At 33.8% G+C, this 20,988-nt stretch overlaps 1 protein-coding gene across 7 annotated transcripts in view; it reads right to left on the minus strand.

The window, feature by feature from the left end:
• Window positions 1–799: 799 nt before the first annotated feature.
• Window positions 800–20,988, minus strand: part of LOC124364524 (serine/threonine-protein kinase Genghis Khan) — an 89,531-nt gene continuing 69,342 nt past the window's right edge. For all 7 annotated transcript variants that reach the window (XM_046820075.1, XM_046820074.1, XM_046820079.1 and 4 more), the window contains 9 exons: window positions 20,816–20,951; window positions 12,418–12,662; window positions 10,214–10,394; window positions 8,735–8,923; window positions 7,428–7,713; window positions 6,955–7,135; window positions 6,728–6,845; window positions 5,820–5,956; window positions 800–4,009 (listed from right to left, as the gene is read on the minus strand). In XM_046820075.1, the coding sequence (XP_046676031.1) occupies window positions 3,896–4,009; window positions 5,820–5,956; window positions 6,728–6,845; window positions 6,955–7,135; window positions 7,428–7,713; window positions 8,735–8,923; window positions 10,214–10,394; window positions 12,418–12,662; window positions 20,816–20,951 (1,587 nt within the window). In that variant the 3' untranslated portion in view covers window positions 800–3,895. The remainder of the gene's footprint in view (window positions 4,010–5,819; window positions 5,957–6,727; window positions 6,846–6,954; window positions 7,136–7,427; window positions 7,714–8,734; window positions 8,924–10,213; window positions 10,395–12,417; window positions 12,663–20,815; window positions 20,952–20,988) is intronic.

The following is a 20,988-nucleotide window of genomic DNA, read 5'->3' on the forward strand; positions in this document are numbered from 1 at the left end:
TCTAACATCAACAACAATTTATAAATAAATAAACTATTTAAATCTGACCAAATCATGAATCTAAACCATTCTCAAATCCTTCAACACACACACAAAATTTCATCAAAATCGGTCCAGTCGTTTAGGAGGAGTTCAGTCACATACACACGAACACAAGAAATATATATATAAAGATGTATATGTATAATAAGTTAACTTTAACAGCTTAAAATATTTTTCCATAAATATTTCAGAGTTTTCTCATTGATTTCAAACCATTTTGATGAACGAGTTAATAAAAACATTTAGATGGCACAATCATTACGGATCCGTTCCGTCATACAGAGCCAATGGGCTAATGTTTAATAACTTTTTATCAGCTGAAAAACCTGATTTAGATATAAAAAACCCCTTAAACTTTCTAAGACAAGACAAATAACTATGTCACATCTTCAATCCTTTGTATTGGCAATAAATCACTCTATTTCCCTTTAGGTGTTTACACATCGTAATGTTCTCACTTCAAACTTATGTCCAAAAAATCATTTAATGTGACACGTTTATTCCATTCAAGAGCATTCTTTGAATGTATTAACTTAGAACTTTATTTGAAATGAACTAAACTGTTAATTTTTGTGGCAAACAGGGTTTGTAATATTGTATTCAATAAAAACATCATGTTTGGAGAGCTATGACCTGTATACCTTGAACAATTAAAAATCTTGTCAACAGTTTTATGATTTACATTATGTAGATTTATTATTTTTCATTGAATGACAAAGACAGGAGGAGTTATTTATGGAAAATAAAATACATCTAATTTAATTGCATTAGGTAAATTTTAATTTATAATTTCCTAAAATAATACCAATAAATAGAAATCAGTAAATTAATGTCACAGATTGAAAAATTTTATACAGCTGAAACTGTACAAAGACAATATTGTCTACTGTTCTGATTCCAATAACAAGATGGCAAAATAAATAAAAAGGGTAACACCAAACAACAAACATTTTTAGAAAATGAAACGCGCACATACACTAAAGAAATGGTCACACCAACTTATTAAAAATAACAACTTTAAAAAATACTAAAAGTAGATTAGCCGAAAGTATAAAAAGTACACAACAAAATCAGAAATAAATAAAACCATCTTGTTCAAAAGTCCAACAATTACATTATTTACATTGTTATCAGTATACTATATTATTATTGCATTAATACAAGTCACTTTGATCAAATTGACTGTCAGATACAATAATGTCACTAGCGATATTTTTTTAAATCTTTGGGAATACAAACAAAGTTCTAAACTTATATTTATTAACAATAATTGTACACTATAGATTTTCACAATGGTATTATTCAAGTAAATAATAAAATTCTGATAAATACTTTGACATAATACAAATAATAATTGGTACGATTAGTTAATAATACTTTTTACTTACGATCGGTGCTATACAGGGCCATTTTATGGGTAATCCTAAAGTGATAAGTGACAAATTAACTAAAAGAATCAAAGAGCGTAGTTTCACAATGAATAAATAAAAGTAAAGCCGTGCAAGATTCATATAAAATAACAATACATAGTGAACAATTAATGTAAATATTCATAATCTGCACAATAATAGTTAGGGAGTAATCTTGGAGTATTATTGATATGTGATATGTCTAAGAGCAGATTCGTGATGGAGAAATGGCTTGTGGGCAATACCGATAGTAAGTTCTGCCCTCAAATTTCACATTTTTAACCTGCTCAAAGGAATAATGTTAGATATATAGGATGTGCATCTATACAACAAACTTTTCCATAGTCTTCAAATTTTAAATTTATATTGACAAAAGTACTAGAAAAGACCGCTAACAATATTTTGTAATGATAAAAAGGTGCTTTAATTTCTTTTTAATTTGCAGGTACTTTTTAACACTTATACAACAATTATTTTTGAAAAATGAAACAAAGATTAATTTAAAAAATAATTGTACTGAATTTAAAATTAATATCATACTTTCCTTACTTCTGACTTTATTTAATTCTTTTTTATGTGTATCTGTGTTGTGGCACTGTCAAAATAAAGAGCTGTTATTATATAATTGAATGAGCTTACTGAAAGCAATACATTATTACAGTTTATAGTACTTTTAAATTTTTTAATCGATCACTTATTCAATTAAAAATAATAAACAAATATACTTAAGATACAGGACATGATACGTTACATGTGAATTGGTGATGGAGAATACAATTTTTGTAGACTTAAGAGATGGAAAAGTTGCTATTTTAGTGCTTTTTAATATGCTACATGCTAAGTCAGAGTTTACATTCTACTTGTGTTCAAACTACGTAACTGATAAAATGTGTACACAGTAGATAGCACATCCTCAATTTAATTTAGAACTATTTCAAAACTAACAATTTACTTATTGAGCAATTTAACAACTAATAACAATACAATTATTTTTCTCATTTTCACTTTTTTTCCCAAATGTTGACAGATAAATGGAGAATGGATATGTTGAACTGACTGGAAACGGACAAAACAACTAAGCGAAAACAACAACAGTCTTATCGGTAGAAGACTCGAGAGCGGTCACTATTGTCACAAGCACTTGGTAGTCACGGGGTCGGACCCTGCGATATATACAAGACAAGACACGACACGACATACACTAACTATAGTTGGTAGAGAGCCCAGGGCCCGCGTTACACTACAATACTGCTCGATACTACGGTAAGTAGGCACCTACCTGCACTGCATGGCTGACAAATCAGAGCTGGTACATTCCACATCAGTTCACAAGTACAGTAATTCAAATTTATTTTGTTTCAACTCTTCGTTTATTAGTTATTAATATTTGTTCAATTTCACAACATTTAAACTGAGTTAGTTACTCTAATAGTTTTTTTATTCAGTAACACTTTAAATCACAACTTATAAAACGGTTTGCTAACCTCTAAAAAAAATGTGAAACAAATAAAAATCACAACAGTATTTTATGTTTATTTAAATTTGTAATAATTAATTATTTATTACGTAAAATATGAACTCATAATTTAAAACCCAAAAAACAAACAAAAATTTCAGAATTTTATTTATAATAAAAATACAACAAAATTACATGAAACACTAATCAAATGCACATTAAAGTTTTGTAGCACACAATTTTGGATTTTTAAGTATAACTCATAGTTTAAAAACAATACATTTAAAATGTAAACAACAATTGAATTTTGATTACTGTAAAATTCTAAACCACCTTGAAATGGATACTCACACGTAGCTTTGCACCAGACTCATAACTTTCATCAACAATGTACCAGCCCAAGAATGTGATGTACTCTAATAAATAAGATGTGAATACTAGTAACATATAATTAGCACCAAAATAAGACTTACAAAACTAAAGTTAGTGGTAACAAAATAAAGAAAACAAACCAGAAATGCATACCTAGGCCACCTCAGACCTGTTTGTACTCGAGACAGAACAGACAGAAAGATTAGATTACAATATATAAAAGATTTCATAATTTCTAAATTGTACTTCCTTAAAACGAAAATTTAAATTAGATCACTTTTTATAGACAATAAATTACTAAACACACAAATTATTTATAAAAATGTACAATCTAAAAACATTTATAGATAATATCAAGTTCTGTTCGATAATAAAACTCTGGTATCAGTGTACAATTCTTAACGCTAAGTATATGTACCATTAGACTAAACAAATATTTACAGCTATAAATACTTTCATTAAATATGATCCAGTTAGTAGTATTTTCATAAAAATACAATACCGAGATAGAAAAATTACTTACTAAATATTAATAAGTACAAGAAAATGTTTCGTCACAGATCCCTACACTACACGATTTCGATATTTGATAACAATAATGTAACAGAGTGTGGGCTTAGCTATCGTAGCTGGAGGAGCCGTGGTCGTGGCCGGGGGAGGGCGGAGTGGAGGGGTTGCTACTGTTGTTGGAAGCTATGGAGTGGCGAGGGCTGGAAGCTACCACCTGATCCTGAAACATTCTTCGTTTTACTTTTAATTCTCTAAGAACCAGATGAAATAAGAATTGTTGAAAATAACTACCTTGTAACAGCCTAGTGTAACCATACACAGAGCATGATCATTTGACTATATTAATCTAGGCTGTTATGGGATAAACAAGTTAGTATATTAATTGTTAAAGGTAACTAAAATGAACCATAAAGACGGCTTTCCACAATGAGGCCAAAATATCTCAACATTGTAAATAAACTGGAAAACTTTGATGTCACACAAAAGTAACCATTTGGCAAAGTGGCAAAGGTAAACACACAAGTGACTCAGATACAAAAATAACCAGGAATATATAAATGATTGTGGTATCCAATATGACTCAGGCACCCTAAATGGCCAAGCTTATGACTGAAAATTATCCAACACTATGTACGGATCACAAATTATCCATGTGCTAAATTGACTACAGGCTATCTAAAATGAATGGCATATGAATGCATGGAGCTACTACTACATTCCTTAGGATATCTAGTGTGATGGCTATCTTCAACTCCAGGGAAAAAAGTACAAGTTGTTTACTAAACAATATTGTTTTCTTTGTTAGTAGTTTTCTTGTCTTTAATAAAACATTATCACATGGGTCACAACTGACCCAGAGGGATCACACTGACAAGACAGGAGAGTCAATTCTACTGTTTTACTTTCATAGTTGTCAGATTATAGTATATTATAATAGAAAAAATAACAATCCTTTTCCCTTTCTCTCATAAAGTAAATAAAAATTGTGATTGGTATTACTCTGAATTTGGTTATTGTAAACTTATAAATTATAACCTCAGAACCGGTTCTTGTGAATCATATTATTATTTTATTAAATTATTATTGTTATTATTCTACGGATTATATCATGTTACAAGGTATAATGTTTAACTCTCTCCCCAACAATTACCACAAATTGCCATGGCAGGAGCCTGGCACTAACATCCAATCACCACCAATTGCCATCAACTGCTTTATCATTGCTCTCTTTTTGCGCTGCCACCATACAACTACTTTTAGAACTGCTAATGGAAATATCTATAGACAGTACTGTTGTCCTTGTTCATTGCATGTAATGCCTAAGTTGATGCTATCTATGATTAATATATGAAACATTCTACTGATCTCTTTGACAGTAATTTATCAGTTTTTTCTCAAAATTCCTTCAAACTTATTTTGCTATTTTGTACATTTACTGTTTTACGGACATATTGTTATGTTGTTTTTACAGTTCTTTGTACAAGACATGTAGTCTTACTTTAATATTACAGGACAAACAAATATTTTATGTACAAATGAGTATTTATTTCGATCTAGTTTAACTTATAGGCTTAATAATTTTTCAAACACCTCCATATTATAGAGAATTTAATAACACTTACTATGATGTATAATATGTAACAGTTTTGTTTGAATAGAGTTGTTAAAATAACAAAAACATGAGTGTGTTCTCCAACGACGGAGCGGCCCAATCAAAACAGTCCGGTAGCACCAGAAGCGCGATGTGGTAATTTAACTGGGAGAGGTTGAATAAATTAAAAATGAAAATAAACCAATACAGATTTTAACATTGTAAACTATATACATTTTATTCAAGGACTTTTGTTATTTCTGAAGATAAAGATCAATTATGTATTTTGTTTATTTATAAATCTCATATTTAGACCTGTCTTACTGTGTCTGAATGTTTGGATTTGTATAGGTTTTTATCATGTAGCAAGTAACCTGATTGATTACACTTTCAGGAAATTCATTTAGATTGTTTAGGAGCAGACTAGTGGACAGCTCACCTTGACGATGTCATGCAAGGAGGTACCACTGTGGTGGGCAGCCATGTCGGACTCTGAATGTGTGTCAGGGGTGCGGGGCAGAGCGGGGGGTGTCACAGATGGCCGTGGAGGAGCAGGTGCTCGCCGAGTCGTTGACCCTGTGTACATAAATAACATAAGCTAGTTGAACATTTGACAATGACTACACGTTCCTACTATGATACTTAACTGTACTCTATGTGTTCTATTAAACCTAAGTCCCTATGAGTTGTGTATAATCTAAAAAAAAATCTAAAATCTATAAACAATAGGTGCACAAGAGTAATAGGAGCAATGTACGTAATACATGTACACTCACTATAATACATTTCAGAATAAAAATCCACTAACTAGTTCTGTTTGTCTTTGCTGCTTTGCAATCAGTACATGAGAGCGAAAATGACTTTCCATTGTACACCTGTGTTGTGCAAACTGTGTTGGATATTTTCATGGTACAATAAACACTAGAAATAAAACAATAAAATTCTGCAGGATGGATGACAAGCAAAAACACGTGGTAGCTGTCTGCGGTGTGTGACTACAGCGAACTCACCAAAGGTGCGAACACTCAGGAAACAGTGGATCAAAGAAGTGCTGACATCTAATAGAAAACACTAGGACTACTTGTTCGATGTATAGTTGTCATGGAAATGCTTCTTGCACAATATTATGACAGACAGCAGAATAAAACAGGAACAATATAACGATGTGTAATGATACGTCAGTAGCACACCTTTTACACAAACACTGTGAATGTAATATAATGTAAAAAACCATAAGATTTAATATTAGCTTACACAAATACCGTATATAATAAAATAATGAACAGTTATACTTTAAAATATACAGTTTGATGTTTTGAAATGTTAGTAGTATGACCCCTTACTCACCATTGTGACCAGAGTATGCCTGGTGCTGCTGTCTGGCCATGTGTCTGGACTCCAGCATTGGTGGGTGGCGAGGAGGCTGGTGGGCCATTTTACTGGGCACTGGTGGACCGTGGATTATCTGAAAAATTGTACTACTGAGTCTTGTGATTCTCTCTCCGAATTTTCACTACATCATACCACTTGCAGTATAGATCAATAAAGAGAACATCAAGTGATCAAAATCTCACCCTCTGCTGAGAATGGGCATGTGGGGGGGCAGGGGCGGGCACAGAAGAAGGCTGATCGGCGGTCTCCAGAGTGGTGGGCAGATCCAGCAGTCTCTGTATTTGTATACCGTCTCCGGGTCCCATGTGGCTGATATGGTTGAAATTGGTCGGAGCAGATATCATTTTGGACCTACGGTCAGGCCTGCAAACATAGCACAGTCAGTCACCCTCACATAGCTCACTTTCTGCACCACTATACTACCAAGGCCTTTGCTATTTCACTGATAAAAATCCAAATAGGCGATGTATCCTACATCAAATGTGAGGTATATTGTATATTGAAGTTGTTCATACACAAGAAAACTTAGAACAAATATTTCCAATTAGTTATTAACATTGGGAATCAATAGCATCTCAATATAAAAACAATTACTTAATAATATATCTTTAAGTTATTAATAAAATTCCCTAGAATTAGACTGAATCCCACTCACATTCTGGTAGACCGGTGACCCTCGCGAAGAGAGAAGCGGCGCCGCGGTCGAGGGACGGTCTTGCCAGTAGGGTCACAGACAGTGACGTTGATGAGCTCGCGCTGGTGGATGTTCCCTAGGTATACGATGTGTGGCATGTCATTGATGACACATATGCTGAGCGTTCCAGCCGTGTTAAGTGGTCGAGCTCGCTTCAGGTTGATGGTCTGCAACCACTCACCACTCGCTGCATTGAACACATCCACATGCGTCTCACTGTAGACTAGCAGCTGTCCGTCACAGTAACCTATCAACATACGTATCTTTTGTATTTGTGAAATTCCACAAAATTGTACAATATTTTTATTTTGTTGCAATTGAACACGAATTTTAACTTTGAATGGGCTTTACAATTTAGTGAGAAATTAATTGTTAAAAAGAACAGGTAGTTAGGTAATATCATACAGCTTGAATACCATCATTTTATAAGCTTACCTCAGTTTCAGGTACTCAATAACAGCTGTATTCAAAAAACTTCTTTTTTTTTATGTATTCGTGTAGTATATAGTCATATTTTCGGTTTGTTGTGTTCTTTTCTCCTAAATAACTGTTGTGTTTGGTTACTGATGCCTTAAAGGCGAATATGGTAACTACTTATTGTCGTAATAGTAGGCCATCCAAAGCCGACAATTATACCAGGTTTTCAGTGCACTATACGAATTTATCTGATTGAATTTAAACAAAACATGTAGAAAAGTATTGAAACACCTGTACAAAGGTAATGCTATTTCTTGTTTTTTCTTTTACAATAAAGCACTTTTTCATTTCATATTAAAAAAACTGACAACATAATTTGTAATCATTATCTATGATTTTCTGATATCCTAAAATCATAGCCAGAATTAATTATTGTATTCTTTATATACAATTCTTTCAGCAAGAATGATATTCAAATACTGATATACAAATACAATAATCCAGGAATGAATATAATTGTGTCTGCACTGTCCATTGTACTACAATATATTGGAGGTTGGATGATTACAATATTTAATATTCACCAATTAGCACTTCTAATTAATTAATTAGCCCACTTCTGTCAACCACGAATAACCAGATTAACCTGACCTTGCAGTGACAGTGAAAAGGTTTTGACATACATATGTAAAGAGTAACATTGGTGTGCAGGCTGAGATTTAAACAAAAGAGACTTGCGAGTGTGAAAAGACGAAATTTATACAACACAGAACAAATAGAAGCTGTCCTTTAAAAGTCTAAGTATACATTAAAAATTACAGGTAAAAATATAAAGCAGTAGCTGTACTGACTGACAGCTGCTGGGACGGCAGGGTACATGAGCTCTGTGTCTCGAGACTTGCGCCCCTGACTGTCTACGTACACCCCCAGCGTCTGGAAGACTAGCAAGAACTCTCCACGTGGCAGCTCCACAGCTCTCATGGCATCCACGGCGCTGTACGCCAGGAATCCCATCAGCTGGTTGTCAGGGTGGATCAGTGCTGAAATATCCCATTACACTTCAGTACAACACAAAAACACTTTATTATTTATAATAATATAAGTAGCTACATTTTTTATTTTTAATGAAATTTATTAGTTTTAAACATGAACTAGATCTTATTCAGTAATAGTTAAAATTCTAAACTGACACACCAAATAATGAAAACAAATATCAATGATTCGCTTCACACATTTCTAGGGTTAAACCACTATGTTAATTGTAAATTAAAAATAACCATATTATAAATTTCTTTTTCACAAACTCAGTAAAGTAAAAATATACCCACAGTAAAAGTATTTTTACTTCATTTTTATTTTGTCTCAACATCTTATTCATCATGGTCTAAACATTAAAAAAAATATGTTTACAATACATATATTCTGGAATCTTATATTATTATCTATGAAATATAATGTTGAGAGTAAGAAAAGTAGTTTTTATAATATAGCCATTCCACTCAAATTTATGAATTGCTTTAAAAAATACGGGTTTACTGCATTGATTAATTGCATTAATGAACAAATTATTTAAACATCTTTATTTATCGAGGAGAAGTTAGAACCACATGGTCCTTTCCTATACTTAACCTATTCTCAGGCAATCTCAAAAGGGTTTACTAATAACCTAGAAAACCAATATGAGATGGATTGCAATACACTTATACACATACACTCAATTTTTGTTCACTTAACACACATTCACTGATTGTCTCATAATTAATTTACCATTTTACTGTTATATTTATTTTTATACTGAAAAGTCTGCAATTATGAAAGGTTTCCACTAATAATGGTCTTTTCCTCAAACATTTATTAAATAGGCCTTATTCACATGTTTAAATGTCAAACTGTAATTATATTATCGGGCATAATTAGAAAATAAATAATAAAAAGGACCCTTGGTCTGTGCCAAGATGCTTGGTTGTCTTCTTCCCTTTCTGATGGTTGATTATCTGTGGTGGAGAGAGGGTGGGGATGGAAATTCTAAATTGGGTTTCTTTTTTTTAGGAGCATTTCCTAAAAATAAATACATAAAAAAGAATCTCTCACTGACAAGGAAATACTCCTCAAGTATAAACTCTTTTTAACAAGCTATTATTTAAAAAAAAAAACCTAGCAAAGAAGGTCCTGTTGATATAATTGTCCAGTAAATGGAGGGACCTAGCGTATGCCTCACCCTCAGTGGGGGTATTTACGCATAGTAAACTGTCTTATTGCACACATTTTACAGGTATACAGATGAGAGTTTAATAGGTATAGGTTAGAGAACAATGATATTATATACTCACATAGTGGGTGGTGGTCACCCATGATACTGTACACACTGAACCCTGACTGGTAGCCGACACACAGCCTACCCTCGCTGAGTATGTGCAGCGTCTGAGCCTGCGTGGGCAACATCACCTCTCGCACTCGCTTGTGTCTCGTCTTGGTGCGTGTTATCTCGTAGATAATCACCTGTGACGTGTTCTGCAACAGCCATACAACTTGATAACAGTGGCTCTTACATATGTGAAATAATCTTGAGTACCGTACACAAGTAAAAATAGAGAATAAACTATTTATTGTAAGGAAATGTTTTAAGTTTTAATAAAAGAAAGTGTTGTTGATACATTCTAGTTCAAAAAGGAAACAACCATCATGGACAACTGTACAAGTTTAGGAAATTCAATTCATATTGCCTCAACCTGGATTAATGTAGCAAATCGATTTTCGAGAAAAACTGAAACAATATTTACTGACTTAAATTAAGAAAATTAAATTAAACTAGCACTAAAACAAGCACAAACCTCGGCCACTTACAAATTAGAAATTGTATTCCAATGTATTCTCACAATCAGTAGGGTTAAAAAAATTTAGGTTGGTGCTCTCCTCTCCCACAATTTCAATTGCATTTTTACAGTCTCAAATTTTAATCTTTATTAACCAGACAGCAAATAAAATTGAAGTGCCTTATATATTGTTAATGTTTCAAAGTCTATTTAGATATATATAATTAAGAAAGTATTATTTTCGTACAACATTATTTTAAGTCAATAAAATCATTTATGTGAGACATCATTTCAGATTAAATATATCTTGGTAATTTTAGCTATAGAACTGTTTGTATTGAAAGACACGTTGGAAATAAAAAGCACTACCCATTATGCTAAGTTCATTATTTTAGTAATTTTGTGGACAACATACTGAATGAAAGTGAAAATGAAGTGAGTGATGTTACCATGAACTTTGATGATATTTTGAGTGAAAGTTGTAGTAAAAGTGGTGATGAATAAATTCTAAAAAATGGTGTAACAAGGCCTAAGCTATAAACTTGGAATTGGACAAGGCAAAGCAGTGGATTCAAATAATTTAACTTTAGTGGTAGATCTGGTATGAATCCAATTGTAGTTAGGCATCTAAATACTTATTCCACAGAATTATATATTCTGTGCAAATATCTGGACAGTACTTATTGGACACATGTTACTAGTAAAACCAAAAAATATGCTAATAAGATTTTGGTCATAGATCCACAAATAAAATTCTTTGCTTAAAATGGAAAGATATAAAAAAGATGTGTCAATGCTTTCAACCTATCACAGTTGAATATTGCAGAGAAAATGTTGACTACTGTTGTCTTACGAGAAAATTCAAGTAGAGGTCAACCATCAGCCAATGGTGATACTTCTCTGAGACTACAGAGTAGAAACTGAGGCCATTTTACCAGCAAAATACCTCTTACAACTAAAGCAAGGCCTTCAAACACTATAAAAAGTGTACAGTTCATAGAAATAAAATCAAGAACAGTTTTTGAGGGTAAAAACTTTAAGTTTTTTCATCTGGACCAATGTTTTAACTTTTACCACATTAAAAAACTACTAACTGACATGTATATTCAAGAAAATACACATATTGTTGTAAACTTGGAGATAAAAATACTCAATTTCAATTGGTACGAAATGGGTTATAATAGTTATGGACCATTTTTTTAAACGTATAATTTTTTGGTAAAATTATATTCTTTATGGGATTTAAATTCTTAAAAATGAAATGTACACTAAAAAGTTATTAGGGGGTATTAGTAAACAAGACATATGTGGTAAAATTAAAAAAATGTATCCCAGTGATTAAGTAATTTTATAGGTCTACACACACATTCACAGATATAAACATCAATATTTTTTATATTAAAAGACCCTAAAATACATTAAAGACTCTTAGAGAGAAATTTTAAACTAATAGTTAGTAAAACAACATTTATCCAATACTATTTCAATTTTTGGACAAGGTCTTTCGAAACCAAAGGTTTCATCATCAGGCGACTTCACAGCCTTATCCAAAAAAATATATTGGAAAAAAAATGTTGTTTTACTAACTATTAGTCCTAAAATACATACATGTTTAACAAAGCTAGTCAAAATGTAATAGACCTCATTCTTTCCTGTATATTTTACACATAGAGAAAATGTTACTACTCAAAGTCAGAGTGACAGTATGATTGAGTGACAACCTGACGCTTGATGGCCACACAGAGACAATAGGCCAGTTGTGGAGTCCGGTGCATGACACCAGTGGTGAAGGTGATGCAGCCCTTAGTCTCCGCCACCTTGATCCACTCAACATCGTCGCCGTCCAGTGCCCGCACTGGTATCAGCCGCAGATGTCTCTGCTTGCCGGACAACAGCACCAACAGCTGCTCTTCCACCACATACTCCAACTGGTAGATCTTCTTACCTTCTCCCACCCTAGCGATCTCTGCAACCATTCAGCTTGTTAGTACCAGTAAAATAAAAGTTTTTATAATCACTAAAGAGACAGATTTCAGTCCCCATCAGGGCAAATAAAACAGGGCATTTGTCTTACAATTAGCATATTTATTGATAAAAATAAAAAAAAACTATTTTCAAATCTGTTTATTTCCAATAAATTTCAATTTCATTGTAAAATGTAATTAAACTGAACAATTTAATTTTAATACAAAACAAGATAAATATTTCAAACTAATCACAATACTACCACACGATGAAGAATAATATGGAGATACGTAGTAGATGCACACTTGTGACAACCAAGAAAGCAGTAATCCATGGCACGGATATGTTCAGTTATGGATCTGTAGGAGACGCAGAACTGACAAGCAGATGGTCGGAGTTAGACAAAGGGCGCTCCCCCCCCTGCTGTAGAATGAAGGCTGTTTATAAATATTTTCTCGTCAACCGCAAATAAGCACGGAGCGTACACCGGGCATTTTGAAGGCTTTTTGTAAACTAAAGAACTCTCCAAGCGACATAACTACAATACTGGATCTAACTGTATTTGCCATTTTGGTCAAAGTCTACCATTCTAATACACTCCTCAAAACAATTAAAGGATCACTTTTTTAACAGAATGCACTCGGTTAACGGTTCGAAACTTTCTAATAATTTTTTTTTTTATTTCAAAGTCGGTGTTGAAAGTAAAATACATCGTATATGTTTTTTTTATATGATATTTTATTTTAGGCTAGAACAGTAAACAAAGTTTAAAACCGCAAAATTAAAACGAAAACAACTCTCTTAATAAAGTACAAATGTAATAAGAAATGGTCTGGTCTTTTGAATCTCACTTTCAATACCTTGTATTGCCACCTCTAGCTGATATAACCGCAAGAACACGCTGTGGCATGGTTCTGATGAGTCGTCTGAGGCTATCTTGAGGTAACCGCTCCCATTCTTCTCGTAATGCCATTTCCAGCTCATCCAAAGTCCTGGGTTGGTTTGGGCGGCCCCGGATACTTCGTCCTAGTTGGTCCCAGACGTGCTCAATCGGGTTTAGGTCCGGACTGCAGGCTGGCCACTCCAGCAGTGGTATGTTGTGTTCGCCCAGGTACTCACGGACCAATCTTGCTGCATGTGGTCGAGCTCCGTCTTGCATAAATAAAAAATTTTGACCTGCTTGCTCTGCTCTCGGACGAATATGAAACGTCTAACACCTCGTCCACATAACGCTGGGCTGTCAAAGTACCGTTTCGGATTATGACAAGGTCTGTACGACCGTCCATTGTTATGCCACCCCACACTAATACTGAGCCCCCGCCAAACGGAACTCTGGGAGCTAGGCAACACTTAATAAACCGTTCATTTCCTCTTCTCCACAATCGAACGTGCCGTCATTACCAAAAATTGTAAATTTTGACTCGTCTGAGAACATTACCTTACGCCACTGTCTCAGCTGCCAACGCCTATGGTCTCTTGCAAACTGCAATCTGGCTCTCTTATGACGCACAGTCAATCTCGGCACTCGGGCAGGTCTCCTAGATCTCAATCCAGCTTCCCGGAGTCGATTTCTAACAGTCTGATCCGACACACGATTTCCAGTCGCCTGGCTTAGGTCGTTTTGAAGTTCTCTAGCAGTTAAAAATCGATTACGAAGTGCATTAACTCGTAAAAATCGATCTTCTATGTGCGTGGTAGATCTCGAGCGGCCTTGTCCTGGGCGTCTTTGAAGAGTACCTAGCTCCTGATGTCGGTTCCATAATCTTGAAATTACTGATTGACTCACACCTAAGCGCCTACCCACTTCTCGTTGGGAAACTCCCACTTCTATCAAAGTAACAGCTCTACTGACATCACTCTCAGACAAAAACCGTCTAACACCCGCCATAACAATAAAAACACACAGGCCTAACTATAGAAGTCTAATCCAGACTGAACGAGATCAACTTCTGACAAAACTGAGCCTGAACCTTTCCTTATCTCATTCTTGTTTGGACATGATATCGAAATAATCGCTCTTATCTTTTACTGAATTAGTCAGAAATAAACAAGAATTATTTGTCTTTGCTACCGAGAGGTTCCTTTATCAGTGTGCAAAGTTCAAACATTCTTCTGTTATTAATACTTGTTTTACAAGACGCAATAAAAGTGATCCTTTAATTGTTTTGAGGTGTGTATATCCGTCTATGGTGTGGGAAGGGTTAAAAATAACTATTATGTGTATCTTTCTGTTCCTGTGTATATTGTAAAATCTTGATGGAAATAAACTAATTCATTCATTCAATTCCCAAATAAAAGTCTGGTTTCTGTATTAATTCAATTTTGCTATTGCCTTAACCCTTTGACTGATCAAAATTTTTTTATTTTTTTTCCAAAATTGATATGATTTTTAACAGGGTTATTCCTTAAATTGATAGGCTAAAATTAGCTTTTTTTGTAGTGTTTTACTAGATAATTTGTAGCTTTATTATGTAATATAATAGAAACTTGAAAGTAGTTTTGTTCTTTAGACATTTAAATGGCCTATTAGGAAAAGATATAAAAAAGCCAAAAAAATTACTTAAAAATTAAAAAAAAATTTTTTTTGTTTTTATTTATAACAAACATTTTTTTTTCTTACTTTGTCAGTAGTAAACTAAAATAATTTTTTGAAATTTCTTATTGGCAGTAATTTATTCTAAAAGTACGTATTATTGTCAACAAATCCAGAAAATTTGAAGCATATAAGTTAAAAAATGCATGACTTATTGGTAAAATAATAAAAATTTACTTACGTCAATTTGAGGCAATCTGTTTGGAAATCTGGAGTCAAACACATCGAATGTTCTATATTAATTAAATTTGTTTGTGAATCCTGTCTTAAAAATACACTTTATTGTCAAAACACAACACTAATAAAAAAGTTATTATTTACAATATTTACAGTTTTTTAGTTTTTATAATTTCAGTGGCAAACATGCTTGCCGAGGCATTCAGCATGTACACCAAGACCACACCTTACACACACTGTCCGAGACCTCCGCTTCTTTCCTTCAGGATGATTGTCACCTGAACAGGTTCGGCACAGTTTTTCCTTCTTCTCAGGTAATTTCCTGAGTCCGAAACCAACTGATGGACCATCACCACCACCCCGGAGATTTTGCGGGATTTGCTTACTTGCAAGCCATTCCGAAGAAAGATCTCCTATCACTTCTTTCATGAACTCAGCCCTCTTCAGTTGGCCTTGTGTTGTATTTAACTTGTACAACACATATGCATTCAGCACCATGCGTCCAAAAACATTAAATATTACTTTTTTGGCATGTTTCATGGTCCTCCGCTCATCCATGTACACATACAACATCTGGTCGGTTGAGTCAATACCCCCCATACCTTTATTGTACTGACGAGCAATTTTTGTTTTGGTCCGTATCAATACATGTCCACTTCTTCTGATGGAGTAAGTCTCTGAGGCAGCCTGGCAGTCAGTAGACAAAATCAAAAACTGAGATGAGTTTGATTTTTTCTCTCTATGAGCCATCATTAGGAGAGGCCCTTTTCTCATATAGGTTTTCTGACCCACAGCATATTTTCCTAGTAGTTGATTAGGAATGCCTTTCCTATCCTTTCTGAGAGTGCCAGTCATAAAAGTATTGTGATCATACAAAGTCCTAGCAAGAGATATCGAGGTGAAAAAGTTGTCGAGATATAAATGGTGTCCCTTGTTCAAGCAATTTGCCATCTGTAACAGTTGCATGACAACTGTGCTACCTAAGCCAGTCTGTACCACTCTTTCATTTTCCTGAGTCCTTTGTGCTCCTTTGTAGCAGTAGAAAGCTACACAATAACGTGTTATTGAGTCACAAAGGACCCAAAGTTTTATTCCCCATTTATGGTGTTTTTTTTTTTTTTGGGAGGTACTGAGTCAATGCGACTCGCTTCTTCGTACCAACCAATGATTCATCAACAGATAGAGCCTGTGTTGGGGAATAATACTGTTTGAACAGTCTGTTTGCATGATCAATGATCGGTTGAAAACGACCACAAGGGTCATAACCTGGATTTCCATGTGGAATTAATTTGCTTACATCTACAATATGGAAAAATTTTAAAATAATTTGGAATCGGTTGCTTGTCATCATCTTGGCAAAAAAGGGGGTAGCACTTGTGAAATGAGTGTCCCAGTAGCTAGTTATACTTGGCTTTGTAATCATTCCCATGTTTAAAATTATGGACAAAAATGCTTTCATTTCCAGCAATGTTACATCAACCCACTTCCTGACTCGGCTAAAAGGAGGCAAAGTCTCTTGATTTTTAGCAATATATGATCTTGCGTATCGATTTGTTTCATTTACAAACACCGTAAGTATAGCTGTTGTAAAGAACAGGTTGAAGTACACAATTGGTTTAGAATTTTGTGGAGGACAATGTTTTGGCCCACTCAATTCAGCAAACGTGAACCGATGATTGTAATGTGGGTCATTGCCTTCCTCCACCTCAACCCAACTACTACTGTCATCAGCAGGATCATTTTGTTGGACATCATTTTGTGTAGGCCTAGGCCTACCACCTTGTTGCTCAACTACACTAGGCCTAGATGGAGGCTCATCTTCCTCTGACTCTGATGTCAACAGAGGTACACTAGGCCTAGATAACATCAATGGTCTGTTACCTCGAAATGAAGATGATGTACTGGGTTGGTCAGGGTTAAATGTAGGGTCTTCATCTGTGTCGTCTTCAAAACTATATTCACTAGAACTATCTTCAGATTCACTACTGTCTCGATTAGATCCATTTTCAGAACCAGTGTCACTAGATTGGAAATTAACACCGGCATCTCTAACAATGCCAATCAAAGTATCTTCACTCACAGGAGAATTCGGTCTCTTTTTACTCATTTTGAACTAAAATTATAATAACCAGCAATATAAGATACTAATAACCTCAAACGAACCGATAGTGACACAATAATTACTACGCCGTCGGAGTTGAGCAGACGGACCGAGCTCAGACGGCACAGCCTTCCAAATTGCAATTTCGTTAAAGTTCGATGTCAAAATGTAGTATATAAAAGAATGATTGTTATTTTTTAAATTAATTAGATATATTCCTCTATCAATTGAAATATAGTATGATTTATTTGGCAAATTAATAACGCTGAAATAAATTTATGATGCAACAACGATATATCGTTGCATATCAATTTTCGCCCAAAACATCAACAATGATATATCGTTGTGTATCACTTTTCGGTAAATTCACTCACAACGATATATCGTTGCGTATCAGTCAAAGGGTTAATAGTTGTTTCTCTCCTGCAAATACCTTAGCTTGATCCCAAAAACTCACATCCTTGAGAATATATAGTTTGTATAGAGAAAAGATACTATCCAGCAAGACTCAAATTAAACAGCAGACTCTAGTGATATCATGACACAAGAATTGCTAGTACACCTTTAGCCATTCTGTGCAAACTCAAACTTATACCAAGTTGGCACCATATTGCTCATAGCATCCTGATAATGCAACTGTGGTATATTCTTTGACAACTTTGTTTTTACTGAGCAGCAGTCTTACTTAGAAAGTCATTAGAGACACAACATCAAGTTCACAAACTGGCTGATGAAGCTATACAAAGCCTTTTGACACAGGCCATTTCCTTTATTACACGGTCAATTTAGGAAACACTTGCACACCTTAGCTCATTACTGAAGATCCTACGTGTAGACTATGTAATCAATCAAAGAAGATTTCTAAACCCATTATTTTTTATTGTGAGAGGCTTGAGGTTAGGAGAAGAATCCTATTTGGAAAATCACAGCCAGGTGATCAATTAGAAGTCAGCATTAGGCAGAAACTCTTGAATCTCGACCCTACTAGTGGAACTTGGGATGTTCAATAAGCTTAGGTGGACACGTTGGAAACTAGATTAGTCTAGTAATCAGCGTGGCACTGGACAATGACGTCTCTTCCATATTCTTTTAGGAAAACCTTGATTCAAACATGGACCAATTCAGAGAAATAAGAACCCAGGATTTTAAGAAAGTAGAGTCCATCTAGTCTTTTGTAACAATGTTATTTAGACTCTTCCTAAATACAAAGCCATCTATTGAAGTCTTTGCTTCACCACTTCTTCCTTACATATTTACTAAAAGTTTTACTCAATCTCATTTCAAGCTTAATGAGCTTAATTTAGCATTCCATCTTTAGGGATGTGAAAGAATTGTCATCATGCTAGATAAATTTTGCTAAACATTCACTAAAATATGTAATAGTAAAGGGCAAGACAAAAAAAGACTATACAACTTAAATAAGAGACCTTTTCTCCACACTATGTCGTACACAGTGTCACACGTGTAAATAAATGTTGCAGAGGTTATTTCTAGATTTTTATCAAATTGTTCCCCAATAAATGAAATGAATTTAAACAATTGACACAACAGTTTTGATCAAGCTTGAAACCATCTTGCTCCGTAGTGCTGCTGGTGATGAGAATAAGGGATATTTTATTATTCTTCTCAAATGCTCAGAAGAGCTTTAAAAAATTAACTTTCTGCTCATACTGGTTCCTTTCCTAGCTTTACACTGTTAAGATTTAAAATCTGCTGAAACGTGTGGGTACTTTACAACTGGATTTGGAAGAAAGTGAGAAACCACCTTTAAATATTGATATCAGTATGTTTTAAGAATTCAGAGAAGATATTATCCGAACCGGCAGCTTTCTAAGTTGGCATGATGTGTTGTGTGTATAATCTATGTTTTGTTTAAATTTTCCTGTACAAAACACATAGTCGTCCCGTCGCTTCGTTCCAAGAGTGTTTCATTTTCTGTGTTGTATACTAGATGGAATTCACAATATAATTTAATATAATAAGCACTTTTGTCTGTTAATTGTAAACAGAAAAATGTGTATAAAATAGAAAAAAAACATATGATAAAACAGTTAGAATCAAATCTAAAACTAATGGTGGTGTTCTCAGCCCAATAATTAGCAAGATATTTATGGACAACTTTGAAGACATTGCTTATTGGAGTAATAAACCTAAAATTTGGTGACGGTATGTTGATGATGACTTTTGTATATGAAAAATTAAAATGAACACTCAGGATGAATTTTTAAAACACATCAATACAATTAGGTCACCAATACAATTTAACATTGAAAATGAGGTTATTAGTGAATTACATTTCTTGATATTTTTATAACAAAAACAAAAGCAAACACAAGTAAAAGAAATTATTTTTCAAGACCTTCAGTGGCCAGTACCTAAATTATAATTCAAATAATCCTCAACATGTAAAAATTGGAGTAGTACAAAGTTTGTTCCAAAAGATTGATAATTTAGTGACTGATGTTAAAGATAAAATTTTAAAGGAAAAGGATACTACAGAATTTTTGATTAAAATAACTATCCTCCTATCCAATTATTGAATGAGTTATAAATGAAAACAAAAAGTTGCAATCAAATTAAGAAAAACAACAATCCTAATTATCTCACTATGGTGTGAAATTAAAATTGGAAACATTCGTAAGATAAATTTTAAATGTAACATCCATACTGTTTTTAAACTCATTAAATATTCTAAGAAGTTACTTAAAAATTAAAAGTGCATTTTTGAAGATGAATGTATTTCCCAACCTTCTGTAAATTTCAGTGATATTCCTCTAACATTAGTAAAAGAAGAAATCCATTCAAAAATTATGAATGTGTAAAGTATATTTTTCTACATAATATTTTTATAATTTATTAGTTTTGGTCTTTACAATTAGTTTTAAGTTTTATTCTAACTGCTCTATCATATGTTTTGTTTTATTTTATAAACATGTTTTCTGTTTATAATAACTGATGACGTCTTAACCGGCAAAAGCACACTTTATATTAAGTTAAATTGTGGAAGAAATAAAAATTTCTTTTATATTAAAAGTATTACAGGGTACTTTTTTGTGTATAGACACATTTCATATAGCTTTTGAAAAAATAAAGTATGTAAATGGGGCTGACACAGACCTAACGCTGATTAGTCTACCTGATGGATGGTTAATCCCACTGTCCCTCAATAACAATTGTACTCTACAGTAAATGTTATACTTCTCCTTCACTAGATCAATGCCCGAGACTCAAGTGGGTAAAGGAACTTTCTACATTATAACCAGATTATTCTAAAATAACTCACCACTTCGATCCAGATCCAGGCAGAACAGACCTTCCTCTGTTCCTATGACTAGACGATCCGGATCGATGATGGCACCTGACATGGCATTCTTTATGAAGGCCAGAGTATTATCCAGCAGCTCCCTGGCCCTGAATACCTGTGTAAAACACCATAACATGTGTCAGTGTAACTTT

Source organism: Homalodisca vitripennis, chromosome 6, assembly GCF_021130785.1.
Source record: "Homalodisca vitripennis isolate AUS2020 chromosome 6, UT_GWSS_2.1, whole genome shotgun sequence".
Taxonomy (NCBI): domain Eukaryota; kingdom Metazoa; phylum Arthropoda; class Insecta; order Hemiptera; family Cicadellidae; genus Homalodisca; species Homalodisca vitripennis.